Source organism: Camelina sativa, chromosome 20 (genome assembly GCF_030686135.1).
Source record: "Camelina sativa cultivar CO46 ecotype springtype chromosome 20, ASM3068613v1".
Taxonomy (NCBI): Eukaryota; Viridiplantae; Streptophyta; class Magnoliopsida; order Brassicales; family Brassicaceae; genus Camelina; species Camelina sativa.
In genome coordinates, this window is record NC_141899.1 from 27076458 (window position 1) to 27102189 (window position 25732).

General features: G+C 35.5%; 3 protein-coding genes, 1 long non-coding RNA gene and 1 pseudogene across 18 annotated transcripts; 1 reads left to right on the forward strand and 4 right to left on the reverse strand.

Annotated features, from left to right (window-relative positions):
* Positions 1–912: 912 nt before the first annotated feature.
* LOC104771357 (histone-lysine N-methyltransferase ATXR7) lies at positions 913–7828 on the reverse strand. Of its 15 annotated transcripts, none has more exons than XM_087505392.1 (19): positions 7577–7828; positions 7085–7281; positions 6377–7000; positions 6176–6292; positions 5617–5913; positions 5140–5490; positions 4761–5039; positions 3876–4629; positions 3665–3799; positions 3410–3568; positions 3124–3309; positions 2936–3046; positions 2689–2838; positions 2189–2583; positions 1976–2098; positions 1765–1845; positions 1612–1665; positions 1377–1528; positions 913–1241 (listed from the first exon to the last, which is right to left on the reverse strand). In XM_087505392.1, exons 5-19 carry the CDS (start codon positions 5848–5850, stop codon positions 1220–1222), a joined length of 3186 nt encoding a protein of 1061 aa, XP_087361518.1. In that variant the 5' UTR covers positions 5851–5913; positions 6176–6292; positions 6377–7000; positions 7085–7281; positions 7577–7828; the 3' UTR covers positions 913–1219. The 15 variants fall into 15 exon arrangements, with proteins under 15 accessions (XP_087361518.1, XP_087361511.1, XP_087361507.1 ...); XM_087505385.1 differs by having other exon boundaries at positions 6394–7000; positions 7085–7286; positions 7577–7809; XM_087505381.1 differs by having other exon boundaries at positions 2930–3046; positions 6394–7000; positions 7085–7286; positions 7577–7809.
* A 627-nt stretch (positions 7829–8455) lies between these two features.
* LOC147919437 (uncharacterized) lies at positions 8456–11327 on the forward strand (annotated as a pseudogene).
* A 1929-nt stretch (positions 11328–13256) lies between these two features.
* Positions 13257–14390, reverse strand: LOC104772718 (uncharacterized protein At1g43920, Chloroplastic-like). The gene is made up of 2 exons (XM_010497301.2): positions 13638–14390; positions 13257–13558 (listed from the first exon to the last, which is right to left on the reverse strand). Exons 1-2 carry the CDS (start codon positions 13809–13811, stop codon positions 13271–13273), a joined length of 462 nt encoding a protein of 153 aa, XP_010495603.1. The 5' UTR covers positions 13812–14390; the 3' UTR covers positions 13257–13270.
* A 4636-nt stretch (positions 14391–19026) lies between these two features.
* On the reverse strand, positions 19027–19678 carry LOC104772719 (uncharacterized). Its single transcript, XM_010497302.1, has 3 exons — positions 19601–19678; positions 19313–19513; positions 19027–19230 (listed from the first exon to the last, which is right to left on the reverse strand). Exons 1-3 carry the CDS (start codon positions 19676–19678, stop codon positions 19027–19029), a joined length of 483 nt encoding a protein of 160 aa, XP_010495604.1.
* A 2666-nt stretch (positions 19679–22344) lies between these two features.
* Positions 22345–25453, reverse strand: LOC104771358 (uncharacterized). The gene is made up of 3 exons (XR_764815.2): positions 25340–25453; positions 24226–24239; positions 22345–23773 (listed from the first exon to the last, which is right to left on the reverse strand). It is a non-coding gene; the product is annotated as an uncharacterized LOC104771358 (long non-coding RNA).
* Between the last annotated feature and the right edge of the window lie 279 nt (positions 25454–25732).

Below are 25732 nucleotides of genomic sequence, written 5' to 3' on the forward strand. Positions count from 1 at the left end.
TAAGCAACTTCAGCAAACCCAAAACGTCAGGGGATAGGAAACACATCCCCCAAGATGAAGCACGTCAAACGTAAGCGACATGCATTGCCTCAGATATTATCAAATAATGAGACAATAAAATCTTCTGTTTTCTTTTTTTTATGGACAAAATAAAATCTTCTTTATGTCCTCCAAAATAAATAAACAAGAGTATTCGTGAAGAGACAATATTTTGTCTTGGAGACTTGTAGTGTCTTTTGGTAGCTAAAATGGCTTGTAAACATTAGAGACGTTTTAAACTATTAACAATCTCATGCATTGCAAAACAACTCGTGGCTTTTCACAAGATGTTCCTAATTATTTTAATGTATTAGTTAAGATTTAGATTCTAATGAAGCAATTTTGGGTATCTCAATTTAGTGAAAACTAAAACCACCAAATCTTCTGATCTAAACTTGACGTCTCTCTGTATCATAATGTCCAATAAGTTGGAATTGTAAGTAAGAAACAAAATATGAGAATAAATACAGAATAACGTTACACGTACCATACCAATGGACAATGGGGGTGAGGAAATGTGAGTTTGAGATTGCTAATCATTTTTATAATTCCTGCAAATCAACAGAAAATATTTAAATATGATATAAATACCGAACATGGCATATAAACACAAACCCAAAAGAAAAGAGAAAAACAATTCTAAATGCTAGAAGAAGAAAACCTCTTTGCTTTCACTGAGCCATAACAATGACCATATCTCTCCTATCCTTTATTTCTGTTCAAAACCAACAAAGACCTGATTTGTATAAGTTGTATTTTGTTTTCTAAATGGACAGAAAAAAGGGTGCTTAAATAGTAATAAACATCTTTGTTTCGTGCAAGGGCACAATCACAATTATCACACCTTTCTTTACTAAATTCACAAGGATGTTATTTTGTTTATATTATCATAAATTAGATTTATTTAACTTGGCTTTGAGTATATCTCTTCTTGACACAACAACAAAACGGAAAATAAAATTATATATCAAAAAAGAAAAAGAAAAATGCAGCTTTGTATATCTAATTGTTAGTATGTTGGAAAAAAAATAGTTACAGTTTTGATATGAAAGAGAGGAGACTCATCTGCTGCAGGAGATGTATTTGCAAATGGGAGATTCATCCTTCTCTTTCCGCTAACCCAAATAAATACCCAATAGCCACACACCTGATTGAGTTTCCTTCAAAAACCATGTCCCTCTTAGTTCAGCGATCCGCGGCACCTGGTCACAAATTCGATACATACTTAAAACAAATGTAATAACACTTCCAAACTTCAATATACATGTGGAGAAAAGAGAACAGCATTAAAGAGAGTCAAAAGTCCAGCAAATAAATATGAAACTGATGCAACTTACTTTTGCGCTCCACAGTTACAGGGGATTTTGTCGTCCTCCAGTGGGAACTTGTAGTTGTAACTTATTTCTTCACCGGTGTCTATATGCCGCTTAGCATAAATGAATATCTTTTTCTTACCCTCTACACTAATAATCTTGGTGTAACAGTTCGGCTGCAGAAGCACAATGTGTTCCATAAGACCCCAAATCCATAAAACAAACTAGCAAATGATCCAAATACTATGCATACAATTACCTCACATGAATGGTTTATAAACCTTGCTATGCCACCCCGCTTTGTGGCATCAACCTAGACTCATGGTAAGCAACAAGTGTATCAGAACAGTCGTTCATTAAAAAATGAAACATAAACAAGTCAAGATTTAAATGTATTGCACAGGTGACTAACCACATAGCCATCGTCAAGCCTGAAAAGATAACTGCTTCCAATTCCCATCTTTTCGTATTGACGTTCACGTATCTCAGATATCTGTGACATTGGCACATTGAACCAAAGTCACGACCAAATTTAAACAGTCTGCCCTTCATCAAAGACGCTAAGATACTGTCCAGAACTACTATCACTTATGAAAACACATAATCAATCAAGTAATACTTACAGAAGAACGTATCAACTCTCCAACATATTCGATCACAAAGTCCTCAGCTTCAATTGGTTCAAGTGCAACAAGACCCCAATCATGAATCTTGCTTTGTTGAAACCGTAAACGCTTTTTCCTAGCCTGTCACCAATATGACAAAAAAAAAGGATTAACTCACTACAGGTACGTATATTTTGTTTAAAGAGAAAAACTATTTTTTGTTTTCATCACCTTCAACTGAGAAATTTTCAAGACATCAGCCCCATCTGCAGCAGCTAAAAGATTACGCATTTTTGCCCTATTAGTTCTTGCAGAAAGAACGTTCTGAGTCAATTTACTTTTGGAACCAAAATGTTGTATATGTACGCAAGAACTTCCTCTAACACGGGCTCTCTCTTCAGCACTAGCCTTTAATGACCATGCATGCCAATGCCAACCATTAATAGATGTACGCGCACATCCATCAGACTTCGGAACTGACAGTAACACCGTTTTGCTTTGTTTCGAACTCAATTTTTCCAGTGGTTTTAATGCAATAGGCTTAGGCCTGCCATCATCCAATGACAAATTCTTAATGGGAGAACGTTCTGTTGCATGTTTTGTTAGCATCAATTTCTTCGAACCTCCTACACAAACCAACCGAACACATGTAGTTTGAGGTAAATAATTTATAACAAAAACAATACAACCCCATGGAAGGTAAGAACTGAAAGTCTGTAGGAAATAATTGCCTTTTTGCAGCTTATCTGATGTATTGCAGGGAAGCTTCTCTTCAGCATCCTCAGAATCCTTGGAAGAGAGAGATGACCGCCGGCATGAAGGTACATCGGGGACTTTTTCACCCATCATGTGCTTTCTTTTTAGAATTGAGGATTGCGATGCTTCACGAAAAAATACTGAACTATTAATATCTGGGGCCCATGCATTCTGGTAAGTATGAAACGTCAATAAAGTACAACGCTAGACACTTACACTTACGAGCTTTCTGTGATATGCTGTATGCAGATTTTTCCACAAACTTTTTTCCTTCCGCGAGTCTTTCAGGATTACCAGTAGGGATTGATATATCCTCAACGTGCTTCGCAGCATCTTCTGGAGATAAAATTTAGTAAAGAAATTGCGGGAGGCATTCTCAAAACATAGGAATTAAAACAACGGGTTCTTACTTTTCCGTCTTTTGCTGAGGTGGTGAGAGGAAACCTTATCACTGGTTGCAAAACCAAGGCTTTCTGTATCACCTTCCTTCCCAGAAATCTCAGTAAAACCTCTGACTGCTCCATTGCTAGATTTTGCACCTTCGACTCTGATATCTGACATATTCTTTCTCTTTCTCTTTAACTTCGATATATGAGCTGCTTTTCAGAAGGATGATATCAGTAGGCTCGGGTTGCATGGTAAAGAAACTCAAAAACTTGAATGTGTAGGAAACAAACAAATAAAGGAGTCTTTTACCTTTTTGCACTTTCTGAGGAGACTTCTTTGAAAGAGTTTCCTCGTGATTTTTGCCGTCAACAGTTTCCTCAGATTCCTCAGCAGATATTGAAATCTCCCCACAGGATTTTGCAGAATTTTTACCTTCTCTTAACTCTTTTGTTTTATTCCTCGATATCCCTGATAGAATATATACCAAAAAGAACATGAAAAGAAAGGGAGATAAACCCTGATCTCAACAAAAAATCACACCTATAAAGAACAAAGAAATCTCACTTCTAAGTCTCGTTATAAGAAGTTCGTCATCAAATTCATCTGCCATTTCAAGATCTTGGCTTTTATCACAGATCACGTTACTAAAAGCATCCTTACCAGCCTTTTCTTTACTAAACTTTGTAACATCCTTAATACCTGCATAATGACAAAAAGAACAACATCTATAAGGTAAACCCGTAAAAGTTCTGTAATTCAGATGTAAATTACATACAATGATCCCGCCGGTCCGTATTTCTCATCTTAGATTGACTTGGTTTCCGAACTGACAAATCTATTGTGGGTGTATCGACCTTAAGGGCTTCTTTCATGGAATGAGAATCTGACAGTTTCCTAGATCGTTTAACCAAAATTTTGTCAGAAGATCTGACACATGGTTTCCTTGGCTTTTCTCCTGCCTGATTTGATATATTAGCATGTACTAGGTTTTTGTTCCGAGTAACAGTTTTGAGCTTCTTCAGTGCCAATGTTTCTGTACGAGAAAGTTGATGGCTTCCTTTCCGTGAAGCAAGGAATTCGTTAAGATAAAACTTCATGAACATTGATTTCCAATCTCTCATAACATCATTGTGCAACTTCTGTCTACATAGAGCTGTTGCAACATATTCTTCAATCTCAGGAATGGTTTCCTTGGACCTTACGGGCCGAAACTTACAGAACAGAGATGGCATATTAATGTTGCTTTCACATCCAGGTGGTGGTGGCTCATAAATATCCAGAGTATCAAGTTCATCATTAACAGGACTGCCCGATGTCTCCAATGTTGTAAGAAATATATTAGCAATACTATCTTCAGATGTGATCTTCTCAAAGGATTCTCCCTCTTGCAACAACAGTCTCTGAGAATCACTGAAATCATAGGAAGAGCGCAACCTAGCAGGAACCACATTCAAACCATTCTTTTTACCACCCGACCCTTCCAGATTATTCTGGGAACGGAAGGAACCTTGACGAGATGACATGTTTTCCTGCAGCAGTTTGCAATAATTTCAATTCAGCACCCACTTGCTAGCATGTCAGAAACAAGATAGAACGAGAAAGGAAAAATTTTCCCTTATAAAACTTCAAAAATCTCCACACAGAGATTTTGTCTACTTACCTCATTCATTTTGCCATCATCGTGTACAGTACTAGCAGCATTATTTACTTCATTTTCAATGAGAACGCCAGTATAATCAGTCAGGTGAGTTTTAAGAGACAGAAAGAGTTCACTTTCAACATGTTCTGAGATGCTTGCTATGATGCTTTCCATTCCATCACTATCTAATAAGGTTACTTTTCTAGTTGACAGTCCACGAACACTGGCAGCAGTGTTAGCTAAGTCAAGTTCATTTAAGCAAGCAGTTTTGCAAGAAGAGGAATCCATCCTACGCGTACACTGCAAAACATTAAAAATGACATTCATTTCATTAGAGAGTAATTAAAGAAAATGACACTTATTTAATAGAAGTCGTACAGAAAAATTGAAGCAAGCTCACACTCTCAATTGCTTCAGGTTTGTCTGAATAATTTTTCTGGGTACCCTTTAAATAATTAACAGTTGTAAGGACAGGAGACCGAAACCAAAGTTTGTTCTTTCTCCAAGACGATGAATGAATTGCCACAGTATCATAAAAGACAGCATTCCACATGATTTGCATGCAATGTTTGTGAAGCATCGTACATACAGCGGAGCAAGATGTCTGGTAGTTCTCAATGCTACCAACAGATTTCGTATATTTGCGTGAGTCTGCCAATATACTATTATGACCCCACTCATTCAATATGTTCTTACAGCCTGTTGTTTCAGTGGTCGAGACAACACTTTTATCCGCATTAATAACTTGAGACTACACAAACAAAACTTTACCATATTAGTGTATGATCTAACGATAGCCCCTGAAGTTTTATATTTGTACATATGTGCATGAAAAGTGTGCATGTGTACATAAATGCGCATATATAAAAAGAGTTACCAATATGGATTCAACATGGGCAGCAGAACTGGGTGGATAAGATGTGAGATGCTCATCATTCTTCTTGGCCATAAGAAAGTCTGAAATTACACTGCTGATGATTTCATCGAGCAGAGCTCTTCTAGCTGTTTTCAGTATTCTAGTCTGAAGCTGAACAGAGAGTTCTTCAGAAACTTCGGATATGATGCTCACACCAGACACTGACTCATCACAATTGATACCATTACATTTCATCCTCCATACACTAATTAATGATGCTAATGTGATTGGTCTAAACTTATTTTCACCATCACGTATCTGCGAAACAAAATTGACGCATTCATGAGAAGGGGAGGAGAAAACATATGTTAATCAAGTATTTAAAAATAGTAAAGAGCTTCACAACTGAAGGGGTAGGAAACAAGAAGGAAAATAACACAAGTTTCCCCCCCCATAAGAAGATGCATGAGAAAAACAAAGCTAGACACAAGGCTACAAAGAGGCATCAGGACAAAAATCATTGTAACTGCACGAAATTTAGTAATCAAAATCTTTTAAAGTCTATTGTTATACAGCTTACCAGGGCTGCATCTGAAACATATCCATGCTGCTGCCAATTATAGAGCTCCAATACAGAATGTGGTTCATGATTTCTACCCTGATCATCCACCAGAAACCAGCAAGCATGTTCGTTTCCCTGACAGAAAACCAAACAATCAAAGAAAATTCTTATGTGAACTCGAGCCATCATGTCTGATTAAGTTGTGAACTGAGTTTTCACCGTTGAAAGGAAGTTACCAATGAGAGGAATGAAGCTAACATATTTGATTCCTCCTGGGTTAATGTTAGCTGATCTGAGACAGAACCAGGAGAACTGCTCTGTGGAGGCAACGTCTGATGGGAAATCAAATGAGCAGCAGAAGTTGCATGCTCTGTTTGAGCCTTATCTTGATGATTTGTGGCATCACTACTAGAAAGGGGAATTGAATTAACAGGTGGGGATACACTTATCATTCCATTTTGTAGATATGCAAAGCCAGTGGCGACATGATCTGGAAACTGCTTGAAGTACTTAAGTGGTACAGAAATTGCAGTATAACCATTGATAATTGGATATACAAGAAGATCCTCAGGTAAGAAACCAGTGGATAGCCCATCATATAGCTGATGTTGCGTATAAGGGCCACACATCTGGCCTTGCTGATTACCATACATCCAACCGCTCGCATACATGGTATATCCTGGAAGACTCTTGTCTAGAGTTGAAGCTGTGCCACTACCAGAAGCCTCTTGACCCTCACGGTAGTCTCCATTGGACCTACAGCTCGTCTCCAAGGCTGAGTCCAGACCACACAGTTCATCAAAATCGCAACAAGTGGAAGATACAGTAGCCAAATCACCACAGCTGAAAAGCAAAAGTACACTTTATTTTGAGATTGACCATCCAAGTAAGCAAATTCACAACTACGAAAAAAGCAATAACTGGCACCTGTCACAAGAGTAATCTTGAGCTAATTCCCTTGCAGAGATTGAAACATCGACACTGTAGACTCCCACACACATTGAACCAAAAAGATTTGGTTCAGAAGCAGAGACTTTCTTCCTTCTACGAGAATAAGAACTACCATGGCTAGGAAAAGAGGACTCAACCGCAACCATGGCCCCAAAAAATAAAAATCAAGATATCTTCTCTACACGAAAAACAAAATATAATCAGAAGATCAATAAAAATTCAAGCTTGATCCAATGTCATCAAAATTGGAATCGTACCCAAATTAGTACAGAGAGAAACGCTATGAAAGACTACAAAATTTATAAAGCAAATTCTGAAATCTAAAAACCAGACTACAGGCAGAAACAAAACGATCGCAAAGGTTCTCAAAGAACACAACTTGAATAATACCCAGAAGCTGCAACACTGAATCAAACGAAGAATCATCAAACCCGAGAAACAGTACGGTAGGAAAAAAGAGCCACCTACCTTAACAAGGTTGTATAAAAGTGAAGCAAAATCAAGCAAGGCAGCGATGATGAGACTGTCACCAAATTGAAGTGAATTTGATGAGAAGAGGAAAAAAAAAAAAAGAAGAAGACAGAGAATTTATCTCTTATCAACAAATTAAAAAAAAAATAATACTCCGTGTATCATAATACTTGATGTTCTAGAATTTTTACATGAATTAAGAAAAACATTTAATGTTTAGCAATAAATGTATTCTTCATTTATAATAACATCTTTTTATAATTATTAACTAATAATATTTCATCAAATTTTTAAATTCTCATTTAATGATTTTTGAAATTTGTAATTTCTTAGTTTTAATTGATAAAAGTATACAAAAAATCATCCTTTGTGATACAAGAAAAAATTCTAGAACATCAAGTATTATGATACAGAGGGAGTAATAATTAGGGTTCGTTGAAACAAGCTGCGATGATCTCGATAGTTTTTAATTTTTATATTTCATTACTATTTTATTTATTGGAAAAAATATCATAAAAAGCCTCAACTTATCATTTTCGTTGAATCAAAGCCTCAACTTTGTATATGGTAAATTAAACATCGAATTTTTTGTTGATTTAAATTTTAAATCTCAAACTTTTGTTGACTCGGCCAATTTGAGCACGACGTTAAGTTACTAAACGGACAGAACAAACGTGGTTAAGTTTCTGTCAATTCCACCGTTAGCTGTAAAACAAATCGTTTAATCAAAACAAAAACCCCCAAATCATAAATCAATTCTCTATTCCTAAGAACCCTAAAATTAAAAAACCCCCAAATTTCTCTCTATTTCTTCGTGATTCGTCTCTATTTCTTCTTCGATTCTTTGATTTCATCTCTTCTTCTAAATGTTAAGTAATGGGGAAGAAAAAGAAGCTCCCAACGCGTCGACCTAAACGAAAGAGGGTTGATGTCGAATCGACATCTGACAAAGTCGAATCCACTGCTCCCGACTTGGTTGATCCCGAATCGACTGCTCCCGACTTGGCTGATCCCGAATCGACTGCTCCCGGCTTGGCTGCTCCCGAATCGACTCATGGTGTAGGAAATGCTCTTGTAGTCTTCGCCGGTAATGCCGCTAGTGATAAAAATCGTGAGAACGTTAGTGAAGATGACTGTGATGTTGTAGGCGACGAAGATTGTGATGGTATTGGGTATGAAGCTACAGGCGAGGTAGATAGAAACTGTCTTGGTTTAGAAGAAGTTTTTTGTGAAGACATGGGAAAGCAGTTTGGAGAGGATGCGAGAGATGAGGAAGACTTGACCGATGCAGATAGTGGAGATGATATTTGGGAAGAGGAGAAGATTCCAGATCGTCTATCAGATAGTGAAGATGAAGATAATGTTGAAGGCGATAATCATGTCGAACCTGAAGATCCTAAAGAGCTGCTACATTTGGGGAAAACGTTTAGCTCTCCAAATGATTTCAAGCTTGCTGTTTTGAGGTACTCTCTTAAAACTAGATATGACATTAAGTTGTATAGATCGCAAGCTATGAAGATTGGGGCAAAATGTACTTATGTTGATGAGAAAGGTAAGTGTCTATGGAGATGTTATTGTGCTTACGATAAGAAGAAACACAAGATGCAGATTAATCGGTAGGAGGGTCCGCATAGATGTGTGAGGTCAGGTTATAGTCACATGTTGAAGCGAGGAACAATAGCTTGGCTATTTTCAGAGAGATTAAGAAAGAACCCAAAGATTACCAAACACGAGATGAAGGCAGAGATAAAGAGAGAATACAATCTGGAGGTTAGTGAAGAACAGTGCTCAAAGGCAAAATCAAGACTTAGGCGAGAAGCGAGTGCTGGTCATGAAGAACACTTTTCACGGGTTTGGGACTATCAAGCTGAAATTCTCCGATCAAATGAAGGAACAATCTTTGAGATTGAGACTATTCCAGGGCCAACAATAGGAAGCTTGCAACGGTTTTATCGTTTATTTGTGTGTTTTAAATCACAAAAAGATGCATGGAAGCAAACATGTAGACCCATATTAGGAATAAATGGTGCTTTCTTGAAATGGGATATAAAGGGACATCTATTAGCTGCAATTGGAAGAGATGGTGACAATAGGATAGTACCAGTTGCTTGGGCAATGGTTGAGATTGAGAATGATGACAATTGGGACTGGTTTATGAGGTTGCTCTCTTCTAGTTTGGATCTTGAGGATGGAAGCAAAATTGCTATAATATCTGACAAGCAATCGGTAAGTATATTTCTGTTATATATGTTTATGCTATAATATCTAAGCTTATATATTGTGTTCATATATCGGTTGCTCTCTTATTTCTTTTGCAGGGTCTTGTGAAAGCTATCCATAACATTCTCCCCAAGCAGAACATCGTCAGTGTGCGAAGCATATTATGGAGAATTGGAAGAGGGATAGTCATGATATGGAACTACAGCGTCTGTTTTGGAAGATTGCTCGCAGCTACACCATTGGAAAATATAATGCGAATATGGCAGCATTGCAGAGATATAATCCAGGTGCTTTTGCTTCCCTATTAAAGACTAAGCCAGAGACATGGTCTAGAGCTTTTTTTAGAGTAGGTACATGTTGCAATGATAACTTGAACAACCTGAGTGAATCATTTAATAGAACCATACGCCAAGCTAGGAGGAAGCCTTTACTAGAAATGCTTGAGGATATTAGGAGACAGTGTATGGTGAGAAATCAGAAGAGGCATATTATAGGTGGCAGATTAAAGACAAGATTCACGAAGAGGGCACATTCGGAGATAGAAAAAATGATAGAAGGATCACAGTTTTGCATAAGAAGCATGGCTAGGAATGATAGACACGAAGTAGAGTTACATGATGATACTTACTGTGTAGATATGAATGATCAAACATGTGGATGCATTAAGTGGCAGATGACTGGAATCCCATGCGTCCATGCTGCTTCTGTTATCATAGCAAAAAAACAGAAGGTTGAAGATTATGTCAGCGACTGGTACACAACAAAAATGTGGCAGAAAACTTATGAAGATGGTATTAAACCTGTTCAAGGTCAGACGGAGTGGCCTAGGATGAATAGATTAGGAGTTTTGTCACCACCATGGAGAAAAGGCAATCGTGGTAGACCTCCTAACTATGCTAGGAGGAAGGGAAGATTTGAAACTGCCTCTTCAAGCACCACCAGATTATCACGACAAGGTAGAGTCATGACATGTACAAACTGCAAACAAGAAGGTCACAATAGGATATCTTGTACAAACCCGAGTGTTGCAGATCAACCTAAAAGGCCAAGAGGTCGACCAAGGAAAAACCAGGTTTGTTATATTTACTTTACAAAATTCTCGTTTTATTATTGTTAACACAACAAGTAATGTCATAATCATTACCATCTCTTATCTCTTATCTCTTGAACTGGGAACCAAGGAATGCCTTGTTTGGACAAGAAAAAGCACAGTCAGAAGGAGAATCACAACCACAAGCAACATAATGGGAACCTCAACAAGGATCACAACCCTCTCAAGGATCACATATGCCAGCACCACAACCGCAAACAACACAGTGGGAACCTCAACAAGGAACACAACCCTCTCGAGGACGACAAAGGCGAGCACGTAGGACACCAACACCAATGCCGCCAGCAACACAATGGGAACAACAAGCACCACAGAGGCAACAAGCATCAGGAGGCTGGACACCATGGTTCAATGCTCAAGTTAGGATGTATGATTTTGATGCTTGCAAAGGAAGATGGCATGGAATGTTTTGGTGTGTTTTAGGACCAGAAACTTACTTCTTTTGCGGTTTTTAGACAATGAGTTATGTCTCTTTTGTTATCAAACCATGAATGATGTCTCTTTTGTTGTTTACTAACTTTTTTATTTTGAATGAACCATAACTATCTATCTTAACATTTTTGAAGTACAATTTTGTGCCACTTTTTTTTTTCTCAGGTCGGGTTTTTTCTTTATAAATCTAAACCGATTTCACAAATCAGATACTTTCTAAAATATATTTGATTTTTTTTCTTTGCAAATCTCATCCTCATTATCACACGAATATTCTATCAGACTGGCTAACTTATTTACATCCCTATATTATAGCAACAAATTAAAGACACAATCATATTAGGTAAGATCTAACTAAGATATAAAACTCGAAAATGTAATATGTCCAAATTTACTACTACTTTTTATGGGATAAGTCGTCATAACAAATTAGTTGATAATAAATGCTAACATTCTCACAATAAAATCGAATGACTAATTTACATACAGTGGAGAAAATTAACATAAACTGAGTCAAATATAATGGCATATTCCTTATTTTCACGTCTTATTCTTTGCTATTAATTCGTAATTGTATGATTAGCAAAGATATTTTCCTTGCTCACCAATTCTTTTTTGCGATTTGATATCACAACTACTATTATTATCACCAGTAAACTCTATAAATACCATGGTTATATTTCAACAAAAATGCACAATCTCAAACGAGCATTTAGCTTAGAAACACAAAATCAGAAACTAACCCCTTAATTTTCCAATGGCTGCTTTATATTTGTTTATTGGTTGTTAATTTGTATTTTACATAAGTCCACGTCTTAATTGTTTTTATAGGCATTGTTTCTGATTTTTAGCAACTATACTATTTTTTCTTTTCTTTCTAGATGGCCAAATTGTTAGCATTGGAGAGTGGACTTGCTTAAAGGGAACAACAATTCAACTAATACATCGATATATATATATATATATATATATATATATATATATATATATATATATATATATTTTATTGTCAAACACATTTCATTAAAACTAGAGTCTCAAGAGAGGAATGTTCATACTCCCTCCGTTTCATATTAAGTGTCATTTTAGACTGTAAATTTTGTTTCAAAATAAGTGTCATTTTGTATTTCCAATGTAGATGTTTTGTAAATTTTCCAATTTTATCCCTACTGATTTAATGTATTGACCAATAGAAAAAATTGTATAATGTATTAATAAGGGGTAAGATAGAAAATTTAATGATTTTCTTAATATGTGTGAAAAATCCTAGAATGACACTTAATATGAAACGGAGGGAGTATAACTTAAAAGCACAAAGATACATAAAAGGTAAAGATAGACTACATGAGTCTTCTAACAAGATGCACAACTTTTAAAGGCTTGCAAAGTGTTGAAGATCTTTTGACCAACATGGGAGACAATTTTTTTTTAAAAAAATATTTATATGTATATGTTAGATTCAATAAAAACAAATTTTAGTATTTATTATAGTTCAGAATATCTAAATATTTATAAAAAAAACATAAAACTATGTACGTATCAACACAAATTAAATTCTGAAATTTTAAATAGTGAATGAAGACACACATAGTAAATTCAAAAAAATAAATTAAAATGCATATACAAATATATCTATATGTATAGCACCTTAAATTATAAAGTCAGCACTATAAAAAATAAATTATATATATATGTAGTTAGTTTTATCAAACTGAGATATTGCAAATATATTTAGTATGTCTTAGCAAACAAAACAAAAAAAAAATCAAACAAACTAAATTAGATAATGTTAAAAAAAAATGGTCAGGTGGTGTACCACGGGGTAAATCCTAGTGTCTTTTATTATGAATGAACCATCTCTAACTCTTTCAAAGGAAACAAACTGATTTCATTACCAAACATACAAACCAACATACAAGTAAACAACACTAATAACCAAGAACAAACTTGGGTTGTTTTACATTACCAACCATAAGGTAAACAATGAAAATTGTTATTACACAAAGCCACAGAAAACACATTTTCCACAACAGTTTAAGCTTGCATATGTCTCTTTTCCTTTGCATTGCATCTTCCTTCAACTCTTGCATAGCAACATTGAGCTCATTTATCTCAGCTTTGGCTTTAACAATCTCGTTTGCCATGATTCCTAGTTTTGGTAATGCATCTTCAACTTCCTCATAGATAGCATCCTCCACCCACTTAAATAAGTGACCCTAATGCATAAACAAACAACATTACCATTACCATAACACACATAAACAACATAAAAAAAAAACACGAGCTTGAGCTTACATCTCTCTTGCTTGTCCATGAGCTTGCATCTCGTTTGCTGATGCAACGGAAGAACGGTCGGCCAGGATTATCTTGAGTTTTTGAAGTAAATTTCACTACCCTTTCACCACATACACACTTCAAGGGCAATCCACGATAACTGATTATCACCGATGTCTCCGAGCTAGAACTCATAGTAATTGGAAGAATAAATCAAAATTTGATGAAAGTGAGAAGAAATAGTGACAAATCGAGAAGAAATAGAGAGAAATTTGGGGGTATTCAAATTTTAGGGTTCTTAAAAATAGAGAATTGATTCACGATTTGGGGGTTTTTGTTTTGATTAAAACGATTCGTTTTACAGCTAACATGGAATTGACAGAAACTTAACCGCGTTTGTTATGTCCGTTTAGTGACTTAACGTCGTGCTCAAATTGGCCGAGTCAACAAAAGTTTGAGATTTAAATTGTTAGTCAACAAAAAGTTCGATGTTTAATTCACCATATACAAAGTTGAGGCTTTGATTCAACGAAAATGATAAATTAAGGCTTTTTATGACATTTTTCCCTTTATTTATTTATATGAGAAAAAAACTTATTTGACAATTGATGATTATTCTTTTTTTTCTCAAATTTTACTATAGATAATTATTATTTTTATTAATTACTAACTAGTATTTTATTTTACTAACTAGGATGTCGGCCCGTTCACGGAAAATTGAAAACTTAAAATGACTAACATTGTTAATTTCACATTTCGAGTGAAAATTTTATGATTTTTTTAACTGTATATTATAAAAGTCATAAATAATGACTAAGATGAATTAACCAAATTAGTTAAATAAAATATTTTTTGTATATATAAAAACAGAAAATCGATTCAGTGACAATAAGAGAATAATGTTAAAGATATATAAATCTAGGTTTACTGAATCATACTCAAGATATTCACATAAAAGAAAACTTAACTCATTGTTCTATCAAAATTTATAAAAATAATAAGAGAATCAGGGAGAAAGAGCTCATAGTTGCAACTGCAACCAACCAAATTGACTAAAAAGATAAATCTATGAAAAATTAGAAATCATAATTAACTACCTAAATTAATACTTGAAAGAGATGATCAATACGGTTAGATGGAAAACGACACCAAACAAAAGTTAGATGAATGAATCAATAAATAAAACAATCCAAATTTTTTAACAAAGATGAGTGAATCAATGTTGATTAATAAATTGAAAGAAAATAATACTCAGAATTTTTAAATTTGGAGGTGTTAAAGAGTACTCAAAGAACAAAAACTCTTTTCAAGATCCATAAATATATATATATATATATAAACAAAGAGGTGTGAAACAAAAATGTGCGAAAACTAACAAATGTGAACATTGAAAGCTGTGAGTACGATGAAGAAACACAATCGTTGGATCAAACTATTGCAACTTTTAAGATCATTAACAAATCTAAACAGTTAGATGAGCTAATAAAAATAATTCCATCCGTTATATTTAAATTGACCCCTAGAAGTGAATTTGCTATAGTATATAAACATATAAATCTATGATTTTATTTATTAACTTTTAAGTTTAAAAAATACTCAGAAAACAATAAATTTGAAACTTGTTTTTGTATTTCATAAAATTTTATATATAATAAACAAAGAGGTGTAAAATATAAAGGTGTAAAACATAGAGGTGTGATAAAAAAAAGGTGCAAAATTAATATGTGCGCTTTTTGAAAGATGGGGGTACGATGAAGAGATGCAAAATATGAAAATAAAGACGTGTGAAACAAAAAGGTGCGAAAACTAACAAGTGCAAACATTGAAATCAAGGAGGACGACGAAGAAACACAATTGTTGGATCAAAACACTGAAACTTTATATAAACAAAGATGTGTAAAACAAAAAAGTGTGAAAACTAACGGGTTCCTACATTGAAAGTTGGGGGTGCGATGAAGAAACACAATTGTTGGATCGAGTCTTTGCAATTTTTGAGATCATTAACAAAGGGTGAGAACATTAATAATACTTAAATAACAAAAACTCTTTTCAAAATCCATAAAAATCTGTATATATATAAAAACAACAAGGTGTGAAAACAAAGAGGTGTGAAACACAAAAGGACAAAAACTAACTAGTGCAACCATTGAAAGCTAGGGGTATAACGAAGAAACACAATTGTTGGATCAAAACATTGAAACTTTATATAAACAAAGAGGTGTAAAACAAAAGGGTGTGAAAGCTAATGGGTGCCAACATAGAAAGCTGGGGGTGCAACGAAGAAACACAATAGTTGGACATAAACTTTGCAACTTTTGAGATCATTAACAAAAGGTGAGATCATTAATAATACTCAAAGAACAAAAACTCTTTTCAAAATCCATAAAATATCAGTATCTATATAAAAACAAAGAGTGTGAAAGCAAAGAGGTGTGAAACAAAAAGGTGCAAAAACTAACAAGTGCAACCATTGAAAGCTAGGGGTACGACGAAGAAATACAATGGTTGGATCAAAACATTGCAGTTTTTATATAAACAAAGAGGTGTAAAACAAAAGGGTGTGAAAACTAACGGGTGCCAACATGGAAAGATGGGGGTGCAACGAAGAAACACAATTGTTGGACCGAAACTTTACAACTTTTGAGATCATTAACAAAGAGTGAGATAATTAATAATACTCAAATAACAAACACTATTTTCGAAGTCCATAAAAATCTGTATACATATAAAAACAAAGAGGTGTGAAACAAAAAGGTGTGAAACAAAAAGGTGCGAAAACTAACAAGTGCAACCATTGAAAGATAGGGGTACGATGACGAAACACAACTGTTGGATCAAAACATTGAAACTTTATATAAACAAAGAGGTGTAAAACAAAAGAGTGTGAAAACTAATGGGTGTCAACATAGAAAGGTGGGGGTGCAACGAAGAAACACAATAGTTGGACATTAACTTTGCAACTTTTGAGATCATTAAAAATACTCAAAGAACAAAAATTCTTTTCAAAATCCATAAAAAATCAGTATCTATATAAAACAAAGAGTGTGAAAGCAAATAGGCGTGGAACAAAAATGTGCGAAAACTAACAAGTGCAACCATTGAAAGATAGGGTACGACGACGAAACACAATTGTTGGATCAAAACATTGCAACTTTATACAAACAAAGAGGTGTAAAACAAAAGGGTGTGAAACTAACGGGTGCCAACATGGAAAGTTGAGGGTGCAACGAAGAAACACAATTGTTGGACCGAAACATTGCAACTTTTGAGATCATTAACAAAGGGTGATATCTTGTTATATAAAACTTGATGTCAAAGTTACTCATTAACAAGATCGTGACACATGTCAATTGTATCATTCAAATGTTGACACATGTCAATTAAAAATTTATTAAAATTTTGAAAAATAAAAATGTAAAAATTCAAATCCTACCATAAAAAAGTTTTCTATGAAAGTAAATAAAGAAAAAAAGCTAATTTTATTTAAAATCTTTAAAAGAAAAAAACTATTAATAGTTTAAAAATAATTAAAAGACAATCATAAGAAAATTATAAAATTTAAACAGCTTTATATTTTAAAAAGATCATTACAAGGAAATTATATATATATATATATATATATCATAAAATTCGAAATTATAATATAATTTATTTATTTTAATTTTAAGTTGCTAATTTTACAAAAAAAAATGAGTACTTTTTATATAAGATAAAAAATGATTGTGAAAATGTAAATGCTTCAATTGGTGACCAAAATTTAAGGTTGGAGAAGGACGACCAATCTTCAGGGACTGCACAATAGTGAGTAACTTAGCACAATTAGTCTCGAAATGTTGACAAGCGATCCCTGCAGCACGTATCTGCTCCATGACCGACAACAACGCTTCTAACTCCGAATGTAGGAGGAGGGGCTCGGTCTTAGACACTTGGCCCCCAACGACAAGGTTCGCTCCTCACCAATGCAACTATCATGACATTAAAAAAATCTATTGTCACTATATTTACATTTAATAAATCTTTATCAAACATTGGATTTTTTGAAGCAAAAAAAAAAACTATCGTATTGTAAACAAATCTACCATAACATATGGTATTCACATATAACAGTTTTGCAATTCCTTAAAAACGTAAACAAATATGTTATCAAACGACATATTTTTAGTTAAATAAAAAAAGACAATACTTGGGTTCACCCTTTTATTCACCTCTTCTTTCATAAACCAATCAAAAGATTTCAAGAAATACTAAATATATAAACAAATTATTTACTTCAAACAAAAATCATAACAAAACAAAACAAATTAGAAAAAAAAAACAGAATCATTAAGCAAAATAAAGAGGTTAGTATAGAAAACCTTAGTATAGAAAACCTTATGGGACAAAACTATACCAAGGAAAAAAGAGTATGGAGTCCATAGCCAGAGGAATTAACTCATGGTTTAGTAAGATCCGTGAGACCAAGTTTTGGAGTGAATGTACTCACAAGCTTTAGGACTGGCCGCTTTGGTGAAGACGTCGACAGAATCATTAAACAAAATAAAGACGTTAGTCACTACAAGAGAACAAGTGATTTACGACTGCACTAATAGTCACTAAATAGTCGCTACTTCATACATAACGACTAAGTTACGACTAATAACTGTTGTCGTAAATCGATAGTCGGTAAGGAAATTCAGTCGTAACATAGTCGGTAAATAGCGACAATATTACGACTATGACATATAGTCGTAAACGTAGTCGTAATTTAGTCATTAATATTTACGACTATTTAATGACAATATTACGATTAATAAAATATTGACAGAAGTAGTTTACGACTAGTTTGAGAATAGTTGTGATTTCGTCGTTAAATTATGCAACTCTGTGGCTACTATCGGTCGATTATTTGACGGCTATGTTACAATGACTTTAAGCCAGATTTAATCACTGGTTTGACGACTATAGTGATTAAAACCATAATTGTTTTGTTTTGTTTTATAATTCGAATTTCTAATCAAACAGAAACCTAAAATTCACATTTTTAATAACCAAAAGTTCACCACGATAGTAATATGTTCACCACATTAGCAATTACAAAAAAGAGAACCAAAATGATCAATCAAAAACTATGATTGACACATCATCCCAAAATGACAAGTTCATAATAACCAAAAGAGAACCAAAATGATCAATCAAAAACGATGATTGACACATCATCCCAAAGTGACAAGTTCATGAGAGTTAAGGAATAGAGATAAGTAGCCTAACAAGTAACCTAAGAAGGAGATGTCTTTGTGTTAGAGAGGCGGTGGATGCATCACTTGATTCAGACACAAGGAATTCCACAAAGGCCGGATCAGTTTTGCGTAAGTACTTTTCCAAGTGCTCTATCTTCTTCTGTTGCTCAGCCACAAGTTTGGAATGTTCTGCTTCACGAGCAGCAATTGTCAGCATCACGTTTTGCATTATAGGCAACTTGTTCTTCAATTATACGATGAGCTTCTTTTATTTGCTCTTGCGATGCTACAAACGACGACTGTCCTTGTTGATAGCTCTTGCCATTGAGAAGATCCTGAAGATGATCCTTGAGGCTTCCAAGTCCAAGAAGATTACCTCGGGAATCCTTCTCAGTGGACTTAGAAAAGAAAAACTAAAACTTTTAGTTCTGAAAATGAAAGTTTTGAAGACTCTTTAAATATAGATTGTGATAATGGTACTTTACCTGAAGAAAGATGGTCGTATAATCTTCTGCTGTGAGCTCCTAAGCTTGAGTCGATCTCAGATATCTTAGCTTGTAAGTTTTTCTCATAAGTTGAGAAGATCTTCTCGGCTTTTCGATCGACATACGTACCATCTGGCCTTGTATGTGTCTCTTTGAAAACCTCACCAAGACTCACCGGTCTCCCAAGTTTCTCTTCCTAGAATGTTACAAAAACAAAAAAAGGTTAAGACATAAGTTAAAATTACAAAAAAAAAATGTTAAGACATAAGTTAAAGTTGCTCACCAAGCCTTGTTTGACTTGTTGATACGATGTTGGCCCAGATAAGGGCGAGTGTGGACCGAGACCATTATGGTCTGACATACGAGCATTGGAATAGATTCAACTCCTTTCCTGTGCTTCTTCAGTATCCCACTGCGCAACCATTGTTTTCCAGAGTTCACTCGCGATACATTTAGGTTGCACTCGACTAGTCCTAGCGTGGCTTACCATGTTTTTCATCCGGCGTTGAGATATCTCATAGAAAAAATATTGCACTGTCCCTGTTATCAATGGATCCTAAGTGTGTGTTTTCTAGGAAAAAGAAAATAGAATTAAGTTAGTGATAAACAACAATTAAAACCTATCTATGAATGATATATGAAAGAAAAATATTGTGACAACCCATCCCGTGGACCCCACTAGCCCCCCGCTAGCTTGTCCCAATAGGCCCTAAGCTGGCCATGCAGGGCATCGATCCTAACCCCTCACCGTGGACATCCAAATCCATTAGTAGGTTATTGGTGCGTCAGGCGTTCCTCGAACCCTGGTCCCCATCCTTTAACAACCTTCCCAAAGGACAAGCTGTCACAAATTTACTAACGCTTGGCGCACTAATAACCTACTAGTGGATTTGGATGTGAGTTCCTTTCCACAGTGAGGGGTTAGGATCGATGCCTGCAGGGCCAACTTAAGGCCTATGGGGACAAGCTAGCGGGGGGGGGGGGGGGGGCTAGTGGGGTCCACGAGACGGGTTGTCACAACTATACCGCAAACTCAAGGAAGTATCTTTCTCATCTCTCCGGAGGCACACATGACCAATTATAGTATGAACCATCAAATTTGTTTGTAAAAACCTTTGTAATCTTCCGCACCAGTTGTGATTTGACATCACGAGTAAACCTCATAACATAAGAATCAAGTCAGAATCAAGCGTAAGTGTAAACCATACCAAAGTCATTTAAAATCAAATTAAAAAACACATATACTCTTCTAGTTACTACTAACTGATGAGAGACTTGGGAATCACAAAACAATAAACAATAGTGATGTTGTGTGTCATCTAAAAGCAACAAATTTATCGACTCTAATCTAGAAGAAAACATATGAAAACATGTTATGAGCTGGAGATTTAAATGTGTTTACATACCAAGTCGTGTTAGGCTTCGGTTTCGGAGAGAGGCCGGTGGTAAAAGTATGACGGTCCGGCACCATCAGTATGGCGTTAAGAGCCCTCAACGTGTCCTCCTGGAGTTCCGACAACACTGGATCTGACTCGTCGAAGTTGTTACCTCGAGAAGAAGGATAACTTTGAGCGTGAGAGTTCTGAGCTGGAGATCTCGCAAAATCATGCAAAGGATTCGATCGAACCGGAGGATTGTTATGAAATTCTGGTAATGACCGAGTTGGATGGTCATCAATGCTTCGATTCACGGAGTTCTGAAATAGGGTCTGTGGTGGTGTTTAGTTTCTGACATGCTGTGCGGATGACGTCGATAGTTGGGGGGAAAAGCGGACTTGTTCTTGAGGCGTCTGAGGCGTAGGATTTTGATCCGGTGGCGTGAAGTTGTATTGAGGCGGTAGAGGGTTGACTTTTCTCACCTTGTTAGAGGACGAAAGGTTAGAGCCACCAGGTCTGAGAGAAGCGTTAGGGACAACATTCCTCTTTCGTCCAAGCTTCTTGGCAGGAGGTATCGTAAGTATCGGGGATGGAGAGAATCGGAGATGGCTTAGGTGTAGAAAAGACAGATCGGGGATGGAGAGAATCAGAGATTGAGAGATTAGGGTTTTGAGAGAATCGACAAAGAAGAAGAATTGTGAGAAATGAGAGATTAGGGTTGTAAAATTAGGGTTAGGTCGATTGTTATGGGCTGGACCGCGTAAATGGATTCCCGGGTTTAATTAACCCAAAATGTTTTAAAATTAGTCGCTTATTAGTCGCGCATTAGTTGGCATATAATTTTATTTAAAAAAGTTGGGCTTGTTTAGGAGTCCAAAATCTGGTCCACCACGTAATTTATAATTAAACCCAATATTTTGAAGTTAGTCACTTGTTTGTCGCGAATCAGTAGCCAAACTAAAATTTTTTAAAAACATATAATTTAATTTAGTTTACATATTATTTAAAGCATACTACTTATACACTACATAATATATTGATCACTTAAAATTTACAAAACATTATTTACATATATACTTAATATAATAAAATTTACATTTTCTATTTTTAAATTAAAATTTAGAAATGACTTAGCATAAATGAAGACTACTAATTTTAAAAATTCAGACCTACTGATTCATATACATTTTCTTGAGTTTCACCTTCATAGGTAATTTTTCACTTTGCAGCCAATTCACATCTGGCACAGTAATAGGAAACAAAAGCTCAAGTCTAAACAATTAATAAGACATGGTGCACCTAAAATTATATAACAATAAGTATAGATATGGTAAATCAAGCATAAAAAAAATTGAGAATGAGAATAATATGAGAATGCCACAACATGATGCTTGTATTTATAGTTTATATGTCAAGAAGGCCACCACATTAGTTGCTGTATAATCGCCAACTTACAGACTCATCGGATTAGTCACTACCTAGTCGCCAAATTAGCTACTATGAGGCAACAAAATTAAGTTCTTCCCATTTAGTCGTATAATGATCGTTAATAAATGACTACAGTACCGACTACTGTATTTGGTCGGTAAATAACGTCTGAGTTACGACTAAATTTACGCAGTTGTAACTTGGTTGCTACTGAGTCGACAAGTAATCGGGAAATTAAGCGACTACGTATTTAGTCGCCAAACGTAGTTGTAAATAGCATGTTTTCTTGTAGTGAGTATAGAAAACCTTAGTATAGAAAACCTTATGGGAAAAAACTATACCAAAGAAAAAAGAGTATGGAGTCCATAGCCAGAGGAATTAACTCATGGTTTAGTAAGATCTGTGAGACCAAGTTTTGGAGTGAATGTACTCACAAGCTTTGGGACTGGATGCTTTGGTGAAGACGTCGACCAATTGCTCGGAGCTCTCGGTGTAGCATGATAGAATGACTCCAAGTTGGACTTGGTCTCTTAGTTTTTGGCAGTCCACTTCAATGTGTTTGGTCCTATCATAATGCTATGTGGATGGCGTCTTGGTTGTCACAATGCATTGTGATCAGCTTTGGTGTGTTAATGCCAAGATCTTTTAGAAGGGCTTTTAGCCACATCAGCTTGGTTGTGAGCTTCCTCATTGCTCTATACTCGGACTCGGCGCTAGAGAGAAACCAACTTTTTCCTCTTGCTCTTCCACGTAACAAGGTTGCCTCCATTGAAAGTGCAATATCTGGTGGTTGAACGTCAGTCTTCAAGATATCAAGTATAGTCAGCATCATAGTAGCCCACAAGCTATGTATTCCCATTGCATACCATCCAAATATCTTGTCCTGAAGCTCCTTTAAGATATTTGAGTATTCGGCTCACCATGTCCCAATATGCCTCTTTGGCTTTTGCATGTGTTGGCTCACCTTATTCACAGCAAAACAAATGTTAGGTCGTGTAATAGTGAGATAAATAAACTTTACTACCAACCAGCGATACTAAGTTACATCTTCAAATGGAGCATCATCAAGCTCCCCCTTTCGACTAGCCGTCTGATCTTCTTCAAGTGGTGTTACCACCAGCTTTGATCCAAGCTTACCTACTTCATTTAAAAGATTAAGTGCATACTTTCTTTATGATCAAAAGAGCCCTTCCTTAGAACGACAAACTTCTACCTTTCTTTATGATCAAAAGAGTTTTCCAAGATCTTTAATATCAAAATTGACTAGGTAAGATTGGTATCTTGAATTTCTACCTTGTCATCCCCGGAGATGATAATATCATCAACGTATATAAAGATGACTATAATATCTCTTTGGCTTGGATAAGTGAGGAGGGTGTGATCAGCTTCTGACCTTCTAAAACCTTTCTCCATCAGCGTTGAGCTACACTTGTAGTACCACTCTCTCGGAGACTGCATTTCCGCCCCCTTCTCTCATGCTGAGTCAAAGGCAGCGCCTCAGAAAGCACGGACGACACCTGGTGGAACCCACAAATAGCTTTCTTGAGTTTTAAAACTTTTCCAAGTCAAATGGTGTCTTGAAGACCTGGTGGAAGGCTCATATAAACTTCATCTTCTAATTCTACTTGGAGAAAGACATTCTTGACATCCATCTGCCACAAATCCCAAGACAAGTTAGTAGCTCAGGAAAGTACCACCCTTACTGTAACACCCCCGAACCGTTCTATAACTAAAACGAAACAGGAGCGTCACATATGACACCCGTAATCAGTCGATAGAGGTTCCCAGAACGCATATGTTTGCCCATCAACCAATCTCGAGTATCTTTACCTCTCGATCATGGCCTAAAGCTTTTCAACCCGTACCACGGTCGTGAGTTGTGTCAGTCTGGACAGGACTAATATATCATTTGAACACTTTCAGGTTCAGATAAAACTGATTCTTACTTAGTATAGTATCATACTTTAAATCGTTACCAAACAAAGTATAGTTTTCCGGGCCTATAAAGAAAACTATACATAATAAAATTTTCGAGTTTTTAGCAAACAGCTGTAAAACATCTAATCTGGCCAGTCTATGATCACCACGGCAGCTAGGGGATTACCTTAAAGGACATACCTGCAAAACAAAAGGTAGCATCATGAGTAATCTAAGATTACTTAGTGAGCCCGCCTAAATAAACTCTAAACAACACCCTAACTTAAACTATAACAACAAATAAGAAACTAATGCAATCAACACATTCATTAAATAAATCAGAGAATCACGCAATCAAACAATGCTTAAAGAAGCTAAAACACACTCAAATAAAGAGTACCTCCACAACGACTCACATTACCTTGTACGATACTAATAGACTTCACCTTAAGGTCTTTGATCTTCTACAATACAGATTTCCCATCCGGAAATGCTTCCCCGACTCTTAGCCACATAGGCTAGAATGATCACATCTCTTTCCTAAAACCGTGTACAAGGGACCAATTCCCTTACGGTAAAATTTACTACTTCGTCAAGTAATGCTCGTTGGTAGCGAACCACTTCGAGCCATAGGGACAATCACGTTATCGCCTTTCCCAAGTCTTAACTAGACAAATGACTCAACCAAAAATACAAGTATATCTAATGACTAAGAATACTTGCAACATTAACTAACAATCAATCAATCAAACATTAGCCATGCACGAGCATGACTAACACAAACAACACACAACAAACTAACAAGCTTTCTATAACAAGCAAATAACAAATAAGAAAAAACATTAAACAAGGCATCTCAATCTCGTCAATAACTTGCAAATAAACGAGTAGCATAACAGCTAGATCGATAGCATAACCAATTATACTAACATCTATACTACTCAGAACAAACAAATCACACAATAATAATCACATCAAACAAATCACACAACAATGAACATGAAATATAAAAAAATAGAACATGAACCTAACATGCGACAATTACCACAAGAAATTACGATAATAAACACAACAACCAAACAATTCAATCAACTACAAAACTTAACCGCATATGCAGTATCAAACAAATAAATAAAACCTAAACATATGCTATTTCACATGTGTTTGGTACTCACAACTCTGACTAGCTAGATCCACTCAAACTCGAAAGCTCTGAATTTTGCATTATCAAGATCCACTTAGGTTGAGATATAAAAATAAAAAACTAGAAGGAAAACTGAAACTAAGACTAATCTACTTACCTACAAACTTGCTAACTTCTTCAGAAACTTCCTTGAGCTGCTCTGAGATTTCCGCTATCTCCAAAAATGAACTAGAACTTTTTAACTAAGATTTTGGTTAAGATTTGGTGTTCTAAACCTAATGAACGAAGGGTGGGTATTTATAATCCCCTAGAGCTACTTAGTCATCTAAACAAGTGTCTCACGTTCAATTCTCCACCAATCATAACTTGACATTTCATTTTTTCCATGTTTATCCACTTCTTAAGCTAACACATGGCATTACAGCTCACCAACGTCTCTATCCTGTTCTCTTGACTGAGAATGAGCCACTTGGTCTCCTCTTGACCAATGAAAATTCTCCTAATTGATTCTAAGCCTAATTCTCACAAGCCGTTAACCGTTTTTTGCCGG